Source organism: Lathyrus oleraceus, chromosome 3 (assembly GCF_024323335.1).
Source record: "Lathyrus oleraceus cultivar Zhongwan6 chromosome 3, CAAS_Psat_ZW6_1.0, whole genome shotgun sequence".
In the NCBI taxonomy this organism is placed as follows: domain Eukaryota; kingdom Viridiplantae; phylum Streptophyta; class Magnoliopsida; order Fabales; family Fabaceae; genus Lathyrus; species Lathyrus oleraceus.
Window position 1 is genome coordinate 155,128,522 of NC_066581.1, and position 18,198 is coordinate 155,146,719.

At 34.9% G+C, this 18,198-nt stretch overlaps 2 protein-coding genes across 2 annotated transcripts; one reads left to right on the forward strand and one right to left on the reverse strand.

Annotated features, from left to right (window-relative positions):
- The first annotated feature begins 2,655 nt into the window (after positions 1–2,655).
- Positions 2,656–6,478, forward strand: LOC127125943 (uncharacterized). Its single transcript, XM_051054804.1, has 8 exons — positions 2,656–3,289; positions 3,463–3,675; positions 3,776–3,976; positions 4,745–4,852; positions 4,970–5,107; positions 5,233–5,484; positions 5,602–5,922; positions 6,016–6,478. Exons 1-8 carry the CDS (start codon positions 2,834–2,836, stop codon positions 6,181–6,183), a joined length of 1,857 nt encoding a protein of 618 aa, XP_050910761.1. The 5' UTR covers positions 2,656–2,833; the 3' UTR covers positions 6,184–6,478.
- A 123-nt stretch (positions 6,479–6,601) lies between these two features.
- On the reverse strand, positions 6,602–7,685 carry LOC127125944 (two-component response regulator 24). Its single transcript, XM_051054805.1, has 4 exons — positions 7,617–7,685; positions 7,453–7,527; positions 7,066–7,336; positions 6,602–6,907 (listed from the first exon to the last, which is right to left on the reverse strand). Exons 3-4 carry the CDS (start codon positions 7,306–7,308, stop codon positions 6,731–6,733), a joined length of 420 nt encoding a protein of 139 aa, XP_050910762.1. The 5' UTR covers positions 7,309–7,336; positions 7,453–7,527; positions 7,617–7,685; the 3' UTR covers positions 6,602–6,730.
- Positions 7,686–18,198: the final 10,513 nt, after the last annotated feature.

An 18,198-nucleotide genomic window follows, 5' to 3' on the forward strand; every position in this document is an offset into this window, starting at 1 on the left:
ATTTTTCTAAAAATCTTGATTTCAACCTCTTTAATGTTCGATAAAATCAGCTGCCTTAATTTTTGAAACAATCCCTTTTTGTAACAAAATTTTAATAAAAGAATAATAAAATTGTTTATGATAGAATTATAAAATAAAAATATTTGCTCCGTTTGAACTAATTTTTGATCCCTAAAAAAAAACCGGTAGTTTTACCCGCCTAAAATTTTAAAATAGTCTTTGTTCATAACAAATTTTATCGATTGAATCACAAAATTATTTTTGATAGATTAATAAAAAGATAATAATAATAAGGATTAATGCATCATTTAGTCTCTTAACTTTATGCGATGTTTCGTTTTGGTCCCTTAAGAAAAAAAACGTTACATAATGGTCCTTTAACTTCACTTCAGTTAAAGTATTTAGTCATTTCCGTTAGTTTGTATTGAAAAAACGTTATAAAATGTCAAAATGAATTATTTACATATGACGTGGACTTTTAATATTCCTAGAAAATGGTTAAAAATTGTCATGCTGTAATTTGTTGATCTTAAATAAGTAAGGCATGAAACTCAAAAGCATGAAGCTCAAAGGTTAATGCAAACAAATATCTCTCTCTGAATAGGGAAAACTACACTGAAGAAGATAACATCATCATGTTCCATATTCCAATGCCATTGGCGACGGTAGCAACGTTTCTCTGATTACGACTAAGGTATGGTTTCTCACTTGTAACCTACTAAAAACGTGAACTTTTATGTTGCCCATCTTCCTTAGTACTTCTGCTATCTAATGTAGGTTGAACAGGTAATGGACAAGATGTTTAAGTGTGTTGTTCATCATTCTGGTGAGTTCGGTAGGGAGTTTTCTAACTTCACAAAGTCAGGGTATCAAAGGTTAAAGACTATTTGGGATGTTGATCCGGATTATTAGAGTTACTTTGAAATTTTAGGTATGTTAAAAGATTTAAGTTATCCAACTATAGATGAATTTTGGTATTACGATGAAATGAATGCTTGTGATATTGTGCTGTTAGAGGATGACAAAGGAACTAAGAGGATGCAAACAATTGCAGTAATGACTAGGGAATGTCATTTATATGTTACTCATCCTGTTTCATAGTCTGACATTATTGATGAACCAATTCTTTCATTAGGATTAGATGATGAAATTGTTGTGGATGTGGGAGGTGAGTTTGGAGTTAATGAAACTGATGTGGGGACCACTGTGGTGCAAGATAATACAAATGTGGGGATGCACGTGAGTGATAATGAGAAAAATTGTGACATTGAGGATAATATGGATAATGATGGGACAAACTGTGACATTGAGGAGAATCTGTGTGATGAAGGGACAAAATGTGATATTGAGGAGATTATGGGTGAAGAAGGAACAAAATGTGACATTGAGGAGAATATGGGTGAAGAAGGTAAAAAATGTGACATTGAGGAGAATATGGTGTGAAGAATGGATAAATCGTGACATTAAGGAAAATATGGATGAAGAAGGGATAAATTGTGACATTGAGGAGAACGTGGGTGAAGAAGGGATACACTGTGACACTGAGGGACTCTACTGTAACCAATCAAAAGTTAATGGAGTTAATGTTAGCCATGCAGAAGTGGAGGTGGAGGTAGAGGGTAGTGAAGACAGTGCTTTGGATGTGAAGTTTGAAGACTCAGAAAATGATCTAGGAATTGATGGAGAGATAGTAGTTAATGATGAGGACGTGAGTATAAAAGGCAAGGCAAATGGCAAGGCAAATGACAAGACAAATGATAAGGCAAATGGTAAGGCAAAGGGAAAAGCAAAAGGCAAGGGAAAGAGCAAGGGAAATGTGGCATGATCAAATGAAGGGATTGATTTACTTGATGCTGTGAATGAATGTGAGGTCTTAGAAAATTTAAGAGGATTGAGTGACATTGAAGAGTATGATAGTGATGAAGTATCTCATGAGTATAATAGTGATAATGGTGAGATTATAAAACAAATGTTTTAACACCTTGAACTAACTCATAATGACCTACGCTAAATGTGTATTGTGTGCATTCGGAGATACATCTTTGAAAATTAATAAACATTTTAGTATTTTCTGATGGTGTCTACGAAACATATATGTTAGTTAAGAAATTTCCTAAGAATTATAGAAACACATTATATATACAAATTTCATCTCAAAAAATATTTATGACTCAACAAATTATAAAAGAAATTGGTAAATATGAAAAAAACATTATATTTTTTAACTATAAATGTTAATTTTTTAACAATGTTCGTTTCATTTTAAAATAAAGATTAATTGTTATGCACTGTCAGTGTAAATTTTTTTACACTTTCAATACATCACAATCATCCGTTTGGGTTACTTTACATGTGATTATAGAAAAAGTCAAATTTCTCTAAAAAATCAATCGTTGTGATTAACTGACAATGTAAAATTTCTTTACATTGTCAGTGTATTTCAATTAAACTCTTTAAAATAACATTTATAGTTTAAAATATAATTAAATATTTAATTTTTATTTAATATCATCTGGAACATTTTTATTCTATTTTTAAATTTATTTTATTTTATACAAAAAAAAAACTATTTAAATTTATAAAAATTTTAAGTCAAGTTAATTTTTCTCAAGTTAATTTTATGAATTTCCATGGTGGTGGTCACAAAGTTGAATTGTCCCCTTTCACATTTTGCTAATAGTAGTAAGATATAGGAGATGATGAAATATTGGCAACTAGTTAATTGCGTTTGAGTCCCCAATTTAGGTTAATTTTTAGTTTTAGTCCTTGTAGAATAAGGAGAGACTGGAATCGATAAAGTTGTAGTGATAGTTGTGTAAGAAAAGGAGAAGAAATGGAAGAGGACGGTGAGATGTACGACGGTGCAAGAGCTGAATTCCCTCTTTCCTTTGGAAAACAATCCAAATCTCAAACTCCTCTCGAAACCATTCACAACGCCACTCGTCGTTCCGTTCCCAATTCCAAAACCGCCAACGATTTTCCTTCCATCTCTTCCTCTTCCAAACAATGGCTTCAATCCGTTCGTTCTTCCAAAAACCCTACCCTTCCTCCTCCACCACCGTCTCCTCCACTTCACGATGAGGCGCCCCTCGTCGGACCCCCTCCACCGCCACCGCATAATGAGGAGGAAGAGGAGGAGGATGACGGTGACATGATTGGCCCGCCCCCGCCGCCACCTGGTTCCAATCTGGACGATTCCGACTCCGACGAGGATTCGGATCAAGACCAACTCGGTAACCAGTTTCGTATTCCGCTTAGCAACGAGATTGTACTCAAAGGCCATACAAAGGTATTCTCTTCCTTTGTAATTAAGTACTTATAGCATAATTGCTTATATGTAGGTGCTTAATTAAGTGTTTATGCCAATGAAAAGATCTTAAGTCAATCCAAACAAACTCTAATTATGTTAGCGAGTAATAATATGTTGTTAATTAATGGTGAGGTTTGGGGAACTGTTAACAGGTTGTATCAGCTCTTGCTGTGGATCACTCTGGATCCAGAGTACTATCTGGAAGCTATGACTACATGGTTCGTATGTATGACTTTCAAGGAATGAGTTCCCGCTTGCAATCGTTTCGACAACTCGAGCCGTCTGAAGGGCATCAAATTCGCAATTTAAGCTGGAGTCCAACTGCTGACCGTTTTCTGTGTGTGACCGGTTCGGCTCAAGCTAAGGTAGCTAAGAATCTAACATCATTTTATGTTTTTTTTTCATGGTTTAGTAGTGTTTTTTCGTTTTGTATACTTTGCATGACTTCCTTTCCTTGCATTGCAGATTTATGATCGCGATGGCCTCACTTTGGGCGAGTTTATAAAGGGAGACATGTATATTCGTGATCTAAAGAATACCAAGGGTCATATAACTGGGTTGACATGTGGAGAGTGGCACCCAAGAAATAAGGAGACTATTTTAACATCATCAGAGGATGGGTCGCTCCGCATATGGGATGTGAATGACTTCACAAGTCAGAAGCAGGTTTGGAAATTTCTCCTTACTCTTCTTTCCAAAGCATATTTTTCCTGTAGTAGTTCCGTGCATAGTGATTTTTATTTTATTTTGCTTTGAGTAATTTTTACTGTATATATTACTAGTATTTTGGATTTTTTTTGTAAAATATTATAATTAGGTTTTTTACATCTATTGCTTCAATCATTTGCATGTAAAACCATCACTGCTACTTTGCTTTAGGTTTTAAAGAAGTAATTGACATTATCTTTACAACAGTGTTATCAAATTGCGGCGCCATGGCCGCTATGGCGGATATACATGGCGGTTGTTGGGCTCGCCGTAATTCACTACAACGGCGCTGCAAAGCGACCAGTATGGCGGTATTTTGGAAATCTGCCATGGACCGCCATCCACCATTGACAACACTGCTGTACAATAATACCCCTCTTCTACCCTGGACTATTGCTGTATGGATAATAAAATCTTATTGTTTCGTTTATGGTTAAGAGTATGCGTGTTTTTTGCTTTTTGCTTTGTACATGTTCTGAAAAGATACTGGTGATTCATTCATCTAATAGTAGCTACAACCACAGCTAACTGATATATCCTAATTGACCAAGTGTCCGTTCTCCATCCAATGACACTGAAAGAACATGCATATGTGCATTTTGACTATACATATCGCTGTTTTGGTCTCTCTGGGCAGAGATATGATAATTTGTTCTATAACTTACAAATTTATATTTCCCACTTCTATGATGTTATTGAAATCATGCTGCTATTGTTCAATGATAGGTCATTAAACCAAAACTTGCGAGACCTGGAAGAGTTCCTGTCACCACATGCGCATGGGATCATGATGGCAAATGCATTGGTGGTGGTATAGGAGATGGTTCTATACAGGTAAAAATCCTTTCTCACTGACATTTGGTAGTAAGGTCAACATCTATGTGCTGCTTTTAAGTTAAACTTTCTAACTTTCTTGTTATGCTGCTTGGGATGTTCAATTAATTTTCACAGATTTGGAGTATTAAACCTGGATGGGGGAGTAGGCCGGATATACATATTGAAAAATGTCACGAGGACGATATTACTAGTCTGAAATTTTCTACTGATGGGAGAATCTTATTGTCAAGGAGCTTTGATGATTCATTGAAGGTAAATAAATGACCGAATACTTGAAATCATAGGTTATAGCTTGCTTTTCTTTCTTTATTAGGCCTGCATACACAATTTTCCAATCTTCCTGACATATCCTAATAGACCAATGAATTATGCTGTAGGTTTGGGATCTGCGCAAAACAAAAGAAGCATTGAAGGTATTTAAAGAACTGCCAAATCACTATGGACAAACAAATGTTGGCTTCAGTCCTGATGAGCAACTATTTTTTACTGGAACATCTTTAGAAAGGGATAGCTCAACAGGAGGTTTATTATGCTTCTTTGATAGAGTAAATCTTGAACTTGTTTCAAAAGTTGGCATATCCCCCACTTCCAGTGTTGTTCAGTGTTCTTGGCATCCTAAACTGAATCAGGTAACAAATTATTGGTCATGTTACTCAATAATTTTCTGGTGTCATTTTGCATTTTCTGAAACAATATTTGTTGTCTGTGCTTATAAATACTTCTTGAACTTACTTTTATTCTTAAAGATCTTCGCAACCGTTGGCGATAAAAGCCAAGGAGGGACTCACATACTATATGATCCAACCATCAGTGAGAGAGGAGCTCTTGTTTGTGTTGCTCGTGCACCAAGGAAAAAATCTATTGATGACTTTGAGGCAAATCCTGTCATTCACAACCCTCATGCTTTACCTCTATTTAGAGATCAGCCAAGTCGCAAGCGTCAGCGAGAGAAGGTATTAAAGGATCCATTGAAGTCACATAAGCCTGAACTACCCATGACAGGACCTGGCTTTGGTGGACGAGTTGGTACAAGTCAAGGAAGCTTACTGACTCAGTATCTTCTAAAGGTTTGTGGGTATTTCTTATCATATTTTCTTGACTTCCCAGTTTTCATGCTTTAGAATATGACAGTTGAAGGTTATATTTTTATGTAACTGCAGAAAGGGGGTTTGATTAAGGAGACATGGATGGATGAAGATCCAAGGGAAGCTATCCTAAAATATGCTGATGTTGCAGCAAAGGAGCCAAAGTTCATAGCTCCAGCATATGCCGAAACTCAACCTGAGCCATTGTTTGCAAAGTCCGATTCTGAGGATGAAGAGAAATGAGTTATGCAATTACTATTTCTGGTTCTATAGATGGTCAATGCAGAATGAACAGCCCCAGACAAGAGTGACTCAGAACTCAGTAGTGGTTACTTGTTCCAAGTCCAACATGTAAAGTCGAGTGTTCCCGGCACCAGGACAAAGCTTAGTTAACGCAGCCGGGAAAGATGTTGAACTTAGCAGCTATACAAAGTTTTATGGATTTTCTTGGAGCAGTATTAATGTCTGTACATTCTGTCATATGTAAAATTAAATTTTGAAAACTATTCTAACCCTATAATGTTAGTTTTAAAAACTATTCTAACCCTATAATGTTAGTTTTGAAAACTATTCTAATGAAAATGCTGAGACTTCCCTAGAAGAGATAGATCTATATGCTTTAGTAGGAAAGTTGTCAGCACAGACAGCTTATGGGGTAGGTTCAATTATTACAATACTGAATTAACAATTGAGAGTTACAGATTATTCAGTCATTTTAAAAAGAAACTATCTAAACTAAAAGCACAACGTTTTCCCTAATTTCTTACAACATCATCCACAAGAGGCCATGCTACTTTCTAGCTTTTACAGCATCAAGAATTGACTTAAGCACGTCAAGGGTCAATGGTTTCACTTGATAGTCATTTAACCCTGCCTCAATAAATTCTTGTTTTTCTGCTTCTCTATAGCATGATGATGCACCAACAATCATGCTTTCAATACCCATTGATCGCAGTTTCTTGGTTGCCTGCATTAAAAACATGCCAAAAAAATGAACATGCAGCATACATTTTAACCAAAAACAAAAAACCTACAATGTAATCCTTCTTTTCATAGTATACAAAACACTAGGCAAAACTGAATCAAGATAACTAAAGCTAAATAATAAATTCTCAACATATGTACCTCAATCCCATTCATGATAGGCATATCCTTATCCATAAGAATAATATCAAAACTTTGACCACTACAATGAATATCTATGGCTTCTTTACCATTCTTTACTGCTTCATTTCTCACACCAGCTCTTTTCAATAGACCTTGATGAATCATTCTAACAAGCTTATCATCATCGACAATAAGCGCTCTTAATTCAGTAGCAGAGTTTTGAAGATCCATTGGCCCTTTCCCTTTCTCTTGATCTTTCATATTGTACAAACCTCCTTAATTACCACTTCTGCAACACAATAAAAGTTCAAACGAAAAAACCGATGAGTTAACTCACAAGTGTCTATCATGAATATAGTAAATTTCAGTTCAGAATATCAATATAGCAGTAGCACTGATTATCACCTAAAAGAGATTGATAATTTCTTTTCTTGATCTTCTCCAAGGAACTATGGATGAATGAACTGGTTGTAATAATCTCTAAAAAAAAAAGAATGTAAATTTCATTATAAAGACATGTTTGCTAAATATGTAAGAATATTTCAAGATAATATTGCAGTTGCAGTTACCTTTTCAGTTACTCTTCTTTCTTTCTCAGTGATGAATATGCTATGAACACTTGAAGATAAAAATTATGAATGAATACTTAAGCTAGCTAGTATGGTATGCTATATATATATATATATATATATATATATATATATATATATATATATATATATAACATATACGTGATTGCCATGTGGTTATGTAAATTGTAACGATACATTGAAAGAAAAAGAGAAAGAAGGAAGTTAAACTAACTAGAAAGTGTTCTTGGATTTTGTGCAACCAACTAACTGCCAAACTAGTTAACTAACTCATGTTTTGTTTGTTACTGAAAAACTCAACTGAATTGCAACTGATATTGCATCAGTTATAGTTTTTCTCTTTGCTGACCCTTGTATCACGTTCTGTATAGGGAAACATAAATGCATTTTGTTTGTTATCTTAAACAAGTCTTTAATACAATTGAAATTATTCTCAAAATTAAACAAGAGGTTTGAAAAAACAAAAATATTGTTTATTTTAGTATGAAATACTTTTCAAAAGTTACAATATTATTTGCACATGTGTATATATCGGAATGCAAAAACCAATGCTAACTGAAAAAAGACAAGGATATTGAAAATTTTAGATATAATTGTTTGTGTCATATTAAATAATGTTCCAACATGTAAATACTCTAATAGAATTTAAAATAGTTAGCCCCACATTATTAGAAATAAAAGTTTAATTGAAATGCACCGGCATTGGAAAAATATTTTACACTGTCAGTTAGTCACAACCATTGATTTTTTAGAGAAGTTTGACTTTTTCTATAATCACATGTAAAATAACACAAACGGGTGATTGTGATGTATTGACCGTGTAAATTATAAATACAAATCAAAATATTAAAACTTTAACTACATATTTAATATTCCAAATTATCAAAATTAATCAATAAAGTATATATAATGAAACAAACAGAGGCAATTTCAGAATGGGTACTAGTGTCCCCGTTATCTAGCCCGTCCTCATATTTTGTAATCGGGGGAAACCTAAACTCGAATCCAAACTCAGTTAAAATGAATTTTCCTTGTCAAATTCGACACGAATTCGGGTGGATACCCACAAGTACGGGTGATGTTGTCATGCCTAACGGTCTTTGGTATTTCTAGATCGATTATCCATCATAAAAATAGTAATCGTACATTATATAACTGAGTTGTTTTACTCTAGAGGCGTTGTGTAGGAATGACAATGGACAGAGTTTGGATAGGATACTATAGTACCCATCCCTATACCCGCGATTTGAAAAAATCTCTATGCCAGAGCCCAAACCTGCCTGAGTGTCAAAGTTAGCACCCGCACCCGTACCCGTGCCCTATGGGTATGTAAGTACCCATACCCGTACCCGCATTCCTATTAAAAATAAATAGATCAAAATATCATATAATTTTAAGTTTTTAAAAAAATTAAAAAGTTTTCAAACAATTTATTGTTGAAATAAACAAACACTTATATTAAATACGCAATATTTGGAGTTACTAATGTCCCATCTACTTAGTGGGAAATTGATATGATTGACATGATTGAGCCTAATGCTTCGAACATACATCGTTTCATTTGGGTGGCTATTGACTACTTCACAAAGTGGGTTGAAGCGACATCATATGCGAATGTAACCAAGCAAGTTGTGGTGATGTTTATCAAAAATCAGATTATATGCCGTTATGGTGTGCCAAGTAAGATCATCACTGATAATGGATCGAACTTGAATAATAATATGGTGGAAGCTCTTTGCAAAGACTTCAAGATTGCACACCATAATTCTTCTCCCTACAGACCCAAGATGAACGGGGCTGTTGAAGCTGCGAATAAGAATATTAAGAAGATCATTCAGAAGATGGTTGTAACCTACAAAGATTGGCATGCGATGCTACCATTTGCTTTGCATGGGTATTGTACATCCATCCGTACTTCAACAGGGGCAACCCCTTTCTCACTTGTTTATGGCATGGAAGCGGTGCTCCTAGTAGAGGTTGAGATACCATCATTGTGTGTTTTGATGGAAACCAAGTTTACTAAAGCTGAATGGTGTCAGACCAGGTATGACCAGTTGAACTTGATTGGAGAGAAGAGGTTGACTGCCATGTGCCATGGCCAATTGTACCAGCAGAGAATGAAGAAATCTTTCGATAAGAAGGTTAGGCCTCATGTATTCAGAGAAGGTGACATTGCGCTCAAGAAGATTCTATCTTTTAAACCAGATGCTAGGGGCAAATGGACTCCTAATTATGAAGGCCCATATGTTGTTAAGAGAGCCTTTTCAGGCGGTGCTTTGATTCTTACAACTATGGATGGTGAAGAGTTCACTCGTCCTGCGAATGCCGATGAAGTCAAGAAATACTTCGCCTAAAAAGAAAAGAACAACTCGCTACTTTGAAAACTCGAAAGGGAGGCTTAGGAAAATATGAGTGTCTCGGTGGATTGAAAACTCGAAAGGGCGATCCAGGCAAAAATTAGAGACATAAAACAGAAATTTATCTCGATAGATTGAGTACCCCACCTTGGGGCAATCTATGCAAAAATTAGGGATCATGGCAAGTAACTGTATTTGGTTGATCTCCAGTCTTAGGAGCGTTTTTGAGCAAGTCAGCCAATTTTGATTCATCATTCTCAACCGAAGCCAAGAGCACAGTGGATATTGAAGTTAGTAGAGGGATTAATGATCATTGTATTCAGTGTAGCCCTTTTCCATGTAAATTACCATTTTTCAACTTTTGTAAAGATCTATGGAGTCTTGTCATTTACAGAATACCATTCTATTAAATAAAATTGAGTTTTTTTATCCAATTGTTTCTACTTTTATTTATTTTTCAGCTAAATAGAATTGAATTTTTATGATGATAATTTTGAAATTGAATTTAAGAATAAAAATCATTTTTCTTAAATAATAAAAGCAATTATTTTAAAAAAGGAAATCAATTTCGATAAGAAATATCAACAGCAGTCTGAGAACAGGCGAGTCTTAAAGTGTGAAGCATTGTTGGTCTTCCCCCCAAGCAGTTGGTTTGGTCACTTTTTCCTCTCCAACAGCAACTCAGTTTCCCCAGCTGAGTTTGTAATCACCTCCCTAGCTGAGTTGTAGGCGCATATTCTTAACAGTTTGCATAGATCCCGCATAGAACTTTATTCCCCGCAGGTCCCCAACGGAGTTCACTCCTGATCCCCGCCATCATTGATTCTTGAGCAGTATTTGTGGTCCTCTGCAAGGTTGTCTCCCATTTGGTATGATGTTGACCTAAAATTCACCGCATAGTTGACTTTTCAGGTCCTCAGCAGACCTTTTCTCTTTTCTCAGCCAGGGCTTGAGATATTCAAAGACAGATAATTTGTGTTCACCCCTAACATTTTTTTCTCCAGTTGGTGTTTCCATCTTGCCGAGATTAGCCGAGTGTTGTAGCGATGATTCAAATTAGTGACATTTGTATCCTCTGTGATCGTTTTGTCAGCATAATCATCAATCATATACATATACATTCATACATCAAATATTTCATTATGCATGCTATTGCATTTGATTCCTTATTTTCTGATCCTCTGTTATGGTGGCATTGTTTCTCCATGCAGATTTAATAAGGCTGTCCTCCCTCAATTATAGAGTGTCAGTCCCTTAAGAAGAAAGAATTTAACCTTTCTCATTCCCCACTGAGTTATTTCCTCGTGGATGATTACTATTTCAGCTTCCTCCCCAGTTGATTTTCTGGATGGAACGACTCCCCCTGAGTTATATCCTCATTGGGTCGAGTCTTTGTTTGACTGTTTCTTTCTAACTCTTACCTAGATAGATGCTTTTGGTCCCTTGAAAGTCTATTACCCAGTAACTGGTAATATTCTTTTCAAATTGCGAGTACTTTGCTCTTACCCAATACCCGATAATAGTAATTTACTTCCTCTTATTGTTCCCCAGCGGATTCGTTTGACGTTTCCCCGGGTGGTCTATCCTTGATATGTTCATCCTAACCGGTGACGGATATTCTCTTCTTGGTTTTATACCCAGTAAAAAGATAGTTGTAATCCCTATTTCATTCTCCAGAGAGTTAATCATTGATATGTTAATCCTAACCGATGATGGGTTTTCTCCTCTCTGCGGTCTTCTTCCCAGTAACCGGTAGTTGTAAATCCTATTTTCCCCTCTGAGTCTATCTTTGATATGTTCACCCTAACCGGTGACGGATATTCTCTCTTTGGTATTCTATCTAGTAACTGATAAATATAATTCCTACTTTTCCCTGGCAGTCTATCCTTGATATGTTTACCCTAACCAGTAACGGATATTCTTCCCATTTCCCCAGGTGGTTTATCCTTGATATGTTCATCTTAACCGATGACAGATATTCTTCCCTTGAGTTTATCCTTGATATGTTCACCTTAACCAGTGACATATATTCTCTCTTTGGTCTTCTTCCTAGTAATCGGTAGTTGTAAATCCTATTTGATATTTTCCCCAACAGGTTGTTTTTACCTAGTAACTAGTAACAAACATACCTCTCTTCCCTCAGCAATTCATCATTGATATGTTTACCCTAATCGGTAACAGATGTCTCTCTGACAGAATACATTATCTTCCTACCCAGTAACCGGTAATAGGTAATGTAATTATAATATTCCTGTGTTGAAGTTCATTCTTCCCTAGTTGAGTTTGGTTCAGGTATTTCAGTTTTATTTATGATCTACCCGTTTCCCCTGTAGTATCTCCTTTATCCCCAACCGAGTCCTTCCATTGAATTATTTTCGTGGAAATCCCCCTCATGTCTCCAGCAGTCTTAAGTTGTAACCTAGCTTACACACATACTTTTATCCCCAAGAATCTCTGTCTCCCCAGTGAGCTTTTCCTTATGGGATGCATTATGCTCCTGTGGACTTTTAGTCTCTCAGAATCCTTTTCCTTTGTGGCCACATTTTCCCCACAAAGATTATTTTTAACATTTCATATCACATGCATCATGAGGTCTCTTAGGGACCAAAATTTGTTTCTAGATGTTATTATTTAAGTCCATTTTACTGAGTTGATACGAAGATTTTAACCTTCACATCCTTAGTTAGAATGTCCTTAAATAGGGGCAGCTGTAAGACCCCAATTTTGACCCTAAGATCCCTCATGCCATCTCATCATATGCATTAGCTTTAGGATCACACCTTGGCACCCTCCTTACCCCTCATCCATTGGTTTTTCTTCGTGAGAGATCACCAAGCACATTCTGATTGTACCATACTTTGTTTTTTTATTATTTACTAACCAAAATACCGAAAATATGTCAATGTATAGTTTGTTTCTTTTGTAGGTAGTGTGTATGCTCACCCATGCTCTATCAAGCTCATATCTAGGGTTTGAGACCCTCAATGCAAGGAGTTCAATCAAAAAATGGTTCACATTTTTTCTAGGAATCATATATGGATCCCTATTATCTTCACATGTCATTTTTGATCAAGAAATCATCAAGAGTTTGAAGCTTATTTGTTTTGGAAACCCTAATTCATCTGGGTATCTTGTGTGTCTTCCTCAACAAGTTTCTTCATCAATTGATCAAATATTTCAAGGGATACTTCGTATTACATCATCCTACACATATATGATCCTCCATGAGTCCCAAAAGTCAATATAATATCAAGCTAGCAAGATGGTTCATGGTGGTTGACCAGAGAAAGTCAATTGGTCAAAACTGGGGTTCCCTAGACCCTATCTCCTACAATGTTTGTCATATGGAAATGATTCTAAGAGTACAGTTAGTCAAAATGACAATCCACACAACTTTCATGTTGAAGTCAAGATCTAGTTTTGCTTGGAAAGTCATTTTTTATGGTGAAAGATTATAGGTCATTTTGTCTGAACCCTAGTTAGGAGGTCAACTTCCCAAGACCATAACTTGCTCAATTCTTATGATATGAAATCCATTAAAATTCCATGATCAAATTAAAGGTGTCTAATTCAACCTTTATGTTTGGAATAAGTTCAAATTCAACTTGGAAATTCATGTGCCAAGAGGAAACATTATAGGTCATTTTGGGCCATTACCATTGAACAAGTGATTTTCCTCAACTTCTAAAATGCATAACTCCTTCATGAAAAATCCAAATGAGGTCAAATATGTGACCAAATTTAATAGGTTTGAAATAGATAAAACATTGATGAAGGAACTATTTCCATTTTAAGTCCATAGCAAAAGTTATTTAAGGTGGAACAAGTGAACATTTGACTTGATACTTAGAAAAATTTCAAATATGTTTGATTTTCCAAACCTCCACCTCAAAATTCATCACGATCCAAGCTTCAAATGAAAAATTTCAACATGAAAGTTGTTGCCCTTGATCTCACCTTTCGAAAAAGTCCAAGATTAACTCATTTGGCCAAAGAATGAAGGACTTACGCATGGGTGCAATATGAGGTACCATTTGGAAGAATTTCATGATCCAATTCAATTCAACAATGCATGGCTTAATGCAACACTTTCAGCATGACTTATGCATGATTTTGGACCTTTTTAAATGATTGTTTGGACTTTGTGCACACCCATGCTAGCTCATGAAGAAACTTACTATTTTTTAACTTTTGAATGAAAGTGTGTAAACAACACATGCATTGGCTATAAATAGAGAAGCAATGTGATAAGAACTTCATCAATACCTTGCCCAAGCTTTGCTAGACCAATCCATACCCTCAATTGTATAGAATTTTTGAAGATTTCTTTTGAAATCGAGCTTGAACTTCATCTTCTGTTTGGAAGTTCAAACTCCATATATTCACTTTCCTTTTCATCTCAATTGGTTTCTCCAAGCAAGAGGAAGATAAAGCAAGAAAATCCAGATCAAGATCAAGTGAATTTGAATCAACTCGAAGGTGATTTTTCAGAAACTTCATCTCTTCAATTCTCTCTCAATTCTTTACCATTCTTTGTGATTTTTGGTTGGCTGAAGTCCTACCAATGTAGGCAACAAGACTGAGTTGATTTGAGGTCAAATCGAAGCAACTCAATTCATGATCCTCAAAATTCAAATCCCTGTATCTTTTTATATACTTAGAATTGGAGAAAATTGAGGCCGAATTCGTGATCCTAAGCATTTTCTCTTTGAAATAGTGTCCTTGTTTGTCATTTTCCATTGAAATGAAGTTGGACCAGTCCGGTGGAGGTCAACGGAGAAGATGACCGAAGCCCTAGCTTCGGTGGTGTGTTGGCACACCTCCTGGCCATCTAATCATGTTTGGATGTTATTATCTGGACCATTGCTTTGCATTACCATGCGTACATTGAATTGACTTGAGTGCATGGTGGAACGCGCGCGTGTGGGTATTCGATCTGCCACCTCAATTAATGAGGGAGATCTGATGGCCCTTGTTTTTTCTCATTTTATTTAATTTCTGATTTTATATTTTAATTAGCTTATTTTTTTTAATTCATACTAATTTTATTTTTAATCCAAAAAATATGGGGCTTTCACCAAAAATCTTTAATATTTTACTCTTTCATTTTCTAAATTAAAAATATTTTTTGGATTAACTTTGATATTTTTTATGAATTAATTGTTTTTGTACATATTTTTAATTGTTTGAAAATACTTCTGACTTTTTAAAAATCATGAAATGTTTTGTCTAAGGTCCTTTGACCTTGTTTGATCTAGGATAAATCTCTTGGCCATTTATTTGGTGTTTTGAAGAGATTTTAGGTTTTGACCAAATTAAATTGAATTAAAATGCATTTTTAATTTGACTTTTAATTGATTAATTGTGTAAAAATTATGTTGAGCCATTTTTATTGACTTGTGATGTTGGACTATGTGTTTGGGCCTTGGTCAAGGTTGATTTGACTTTTATTTAGTTAAAATAATTGGATTTAGGGTATTAATGAAATGTACATTTCATCTCCCAAAATGAATGAATGATTTTAATTTGATAAAATTCCTCCCATGACCAATTTATGTTTCTCTCATCTCCCCCCCTCTTCATCTTCAATCCCATTCTTTCCCATCCCTTTCATTGACCAATGAAATCTCAAGATCCTAAGGTTAATTCGTTCATCAATAACTTTGTGTTAGATGAACCAATACAAGTATGGATGAGATATGTCCATCCTTTGATCTTTTTTTATTTTATTTTAGTGTGTGGTATGTTTTAGGAGTTTGGTTCATTATACCAAATCTCTAACATGCATTAACACCTAAATTTTTATTGCCCGACCTCAGATAGTTGTGACTTCTACATAAGTCCAATTACGATTGCTTAACATAAAGCTAAATTTGACCATCAAAGCATATCATTATAGTAAGTGAGATTGTAAGTCTCCCATCTTTCATGGTATTGTGTGGAAACTTGGACTTTTTCCCTTCCTTTGAGAGATGTCTTGGTTCAAGGATCCATGCTTGTGAATATATGGTTGAGTGTTCTTCAAAGAATGACTTAATCAATTGAAAAGCAAAACATCACTAACATCTAATCAACTAACATTTGAATAACTTTTATTAATATTGCTTTTACTTTCAAGCCATTTACTTTATGCAATTTAATTCCAAGTCATTTACCATTCATTTGTCATTTACATAGCATTTAATTTGTTTATGTTTACGTCATTTTCACTTTGCTCATTTGAACCATATTTTGTGATTGTATATATTTGTTTGTATATTTTGTTTGTGTTTGTGGTCTTAGGACCTTAAAATACTTAATGAACAACACAAACCCTAAAAAATATTTGTGTGGACTGTTGAGTTTGATCTGAACTTTTGGACTTAGGATTAGGCAACATTCCATATGCAAAAGGACTTGGCCAATGCCAACATTTCTGATACCAAGTTATTGTGATTTGAGATTTCATATGATGCAAGTATTGAGATCCACTTGAATTCATCTGCTACATGGTCTTGATGCATCTGTTATTTTGATCTCATGCCTAATTCTTTATTTTGAGTTAATCAAGGAATATGTCATCTGATACATGGGAAGACAAAGAAGACTGCTAGCTATGGAATTTGCTTGGATATGGCCATCTTTATTTGAAGCCTTTCTCTTCATATTGCTAATTGCTTGTTGATATTGCTTAATTCAAAGTCCAAAGGGAAAATGGATTTTCTATATGACATTATTGTCTGTTGGATTGCATCCTGTAGCGGTAAATTCATGACCATCAAGCTATGGATAAACTTAACGTCAATAAAACCAGAGTCGCCACCACACTTTTATTGTTTCCAAAAGAAAAGGGAAAAGTACGAACAAAACCCAAAGATAAGAAGTTTTCAAATCAAAACTAATAAAACGCCAGAGATTACAGGTAAGGGGGTTAGTTACACAGAGGAAAGGTGCTAGCACCCAAAGTGTCCTAGGTACTCCTAGGGAGCCCTTTTTATTTGTGTATGTGTTTTTGGTATAAAAGATGTTTGCAATGAATGGAGTGTGGGGATGAGAAAAGAATTCATTAATTATAATTTTTGTGTTTGACAAGACCTTCGGACTTGTGCCTACGTACCAACATAAAAATGAGGGATCAAAACCTCGTAGTTCGTGGTAACAATTTCAAAATGAGTGGATTGCTTTTAATCAAAAGTTAAGTGACAAGAGGCACAAAGGGCCCAAAAGTTTGAAAGAGTGTTAGTTCTTTTTGTCTTTTGAAATTTTAAGTCAATATGATTAAATTTTTTTACAAGTTTGATTTAAGAAAAGGGTTTAAAAATGCAATGGCATAAGGCCAAAGTTTCTAATTTGCAATAAAGTCTAGTTTGAAATCACAAGCAAAGAAAGTTTTTGAAAAAGGGGGAGAGATTTTGAAATTTAAGAAGTGTGAGAAGATGAAAAGACTAATCCTAAGCATAAAATTAAAAAGTTAAGAGTTGAAAAGATCTTATTAATAGGATGCAATCCAACAGACAAGAATGTCATATAGAAAACCCACTTTCCCTCTGGACTTTGAATCAAGCAATTAGAAATATGAAGAGCAAGACATCAAATAAAGATAGCCACATCCAAGCAAGCAAATCCCATGGATAACAGTCTTCTTTGTCTCCTCATGTATCAGATGACATACTCCTTGATTAGCTCAGAATAAAGCATTAGACACAGGTTCAAAGTAACAGTTGCATCAAGACCATGTAGCAGATGAATTCATGTGGATCCTAATACTTGCATCAGATGAAAACTTAAATCATAATAACTTGGTCTCAGAAATATTGGCATTGGCCAAGTCCTTTTGCATATGGAATGTTGCCTAATTCTAAGTCCAAAAGCTCAGATCAAACCAACAGTCCAACAAGCATTTTTTAGGGTTTTGTTGTTTATTAAGTATTTTAAGGTCCTAAGACCACAAACACAAACAAAATATACAAACAAATATATACAATCACAATATATGACTCAAGTAAGCAAAGTGAAAATGACATAAACATAAACAAGTTAAATGATATGTAAATGATGAATGGAATGGTAAATGACTTGAATTTAAATTGTATAAAGTAAATGACTTGAAAATAAAAGCAAGAATAGTAAAAGTTAGTAAAATATTAGTTGATTAGATGTTAGTGGAGTTTTGATTTTCAATTGATTAAGTCATTCTTTGGAGAACACTCAACCCTCTATTCACA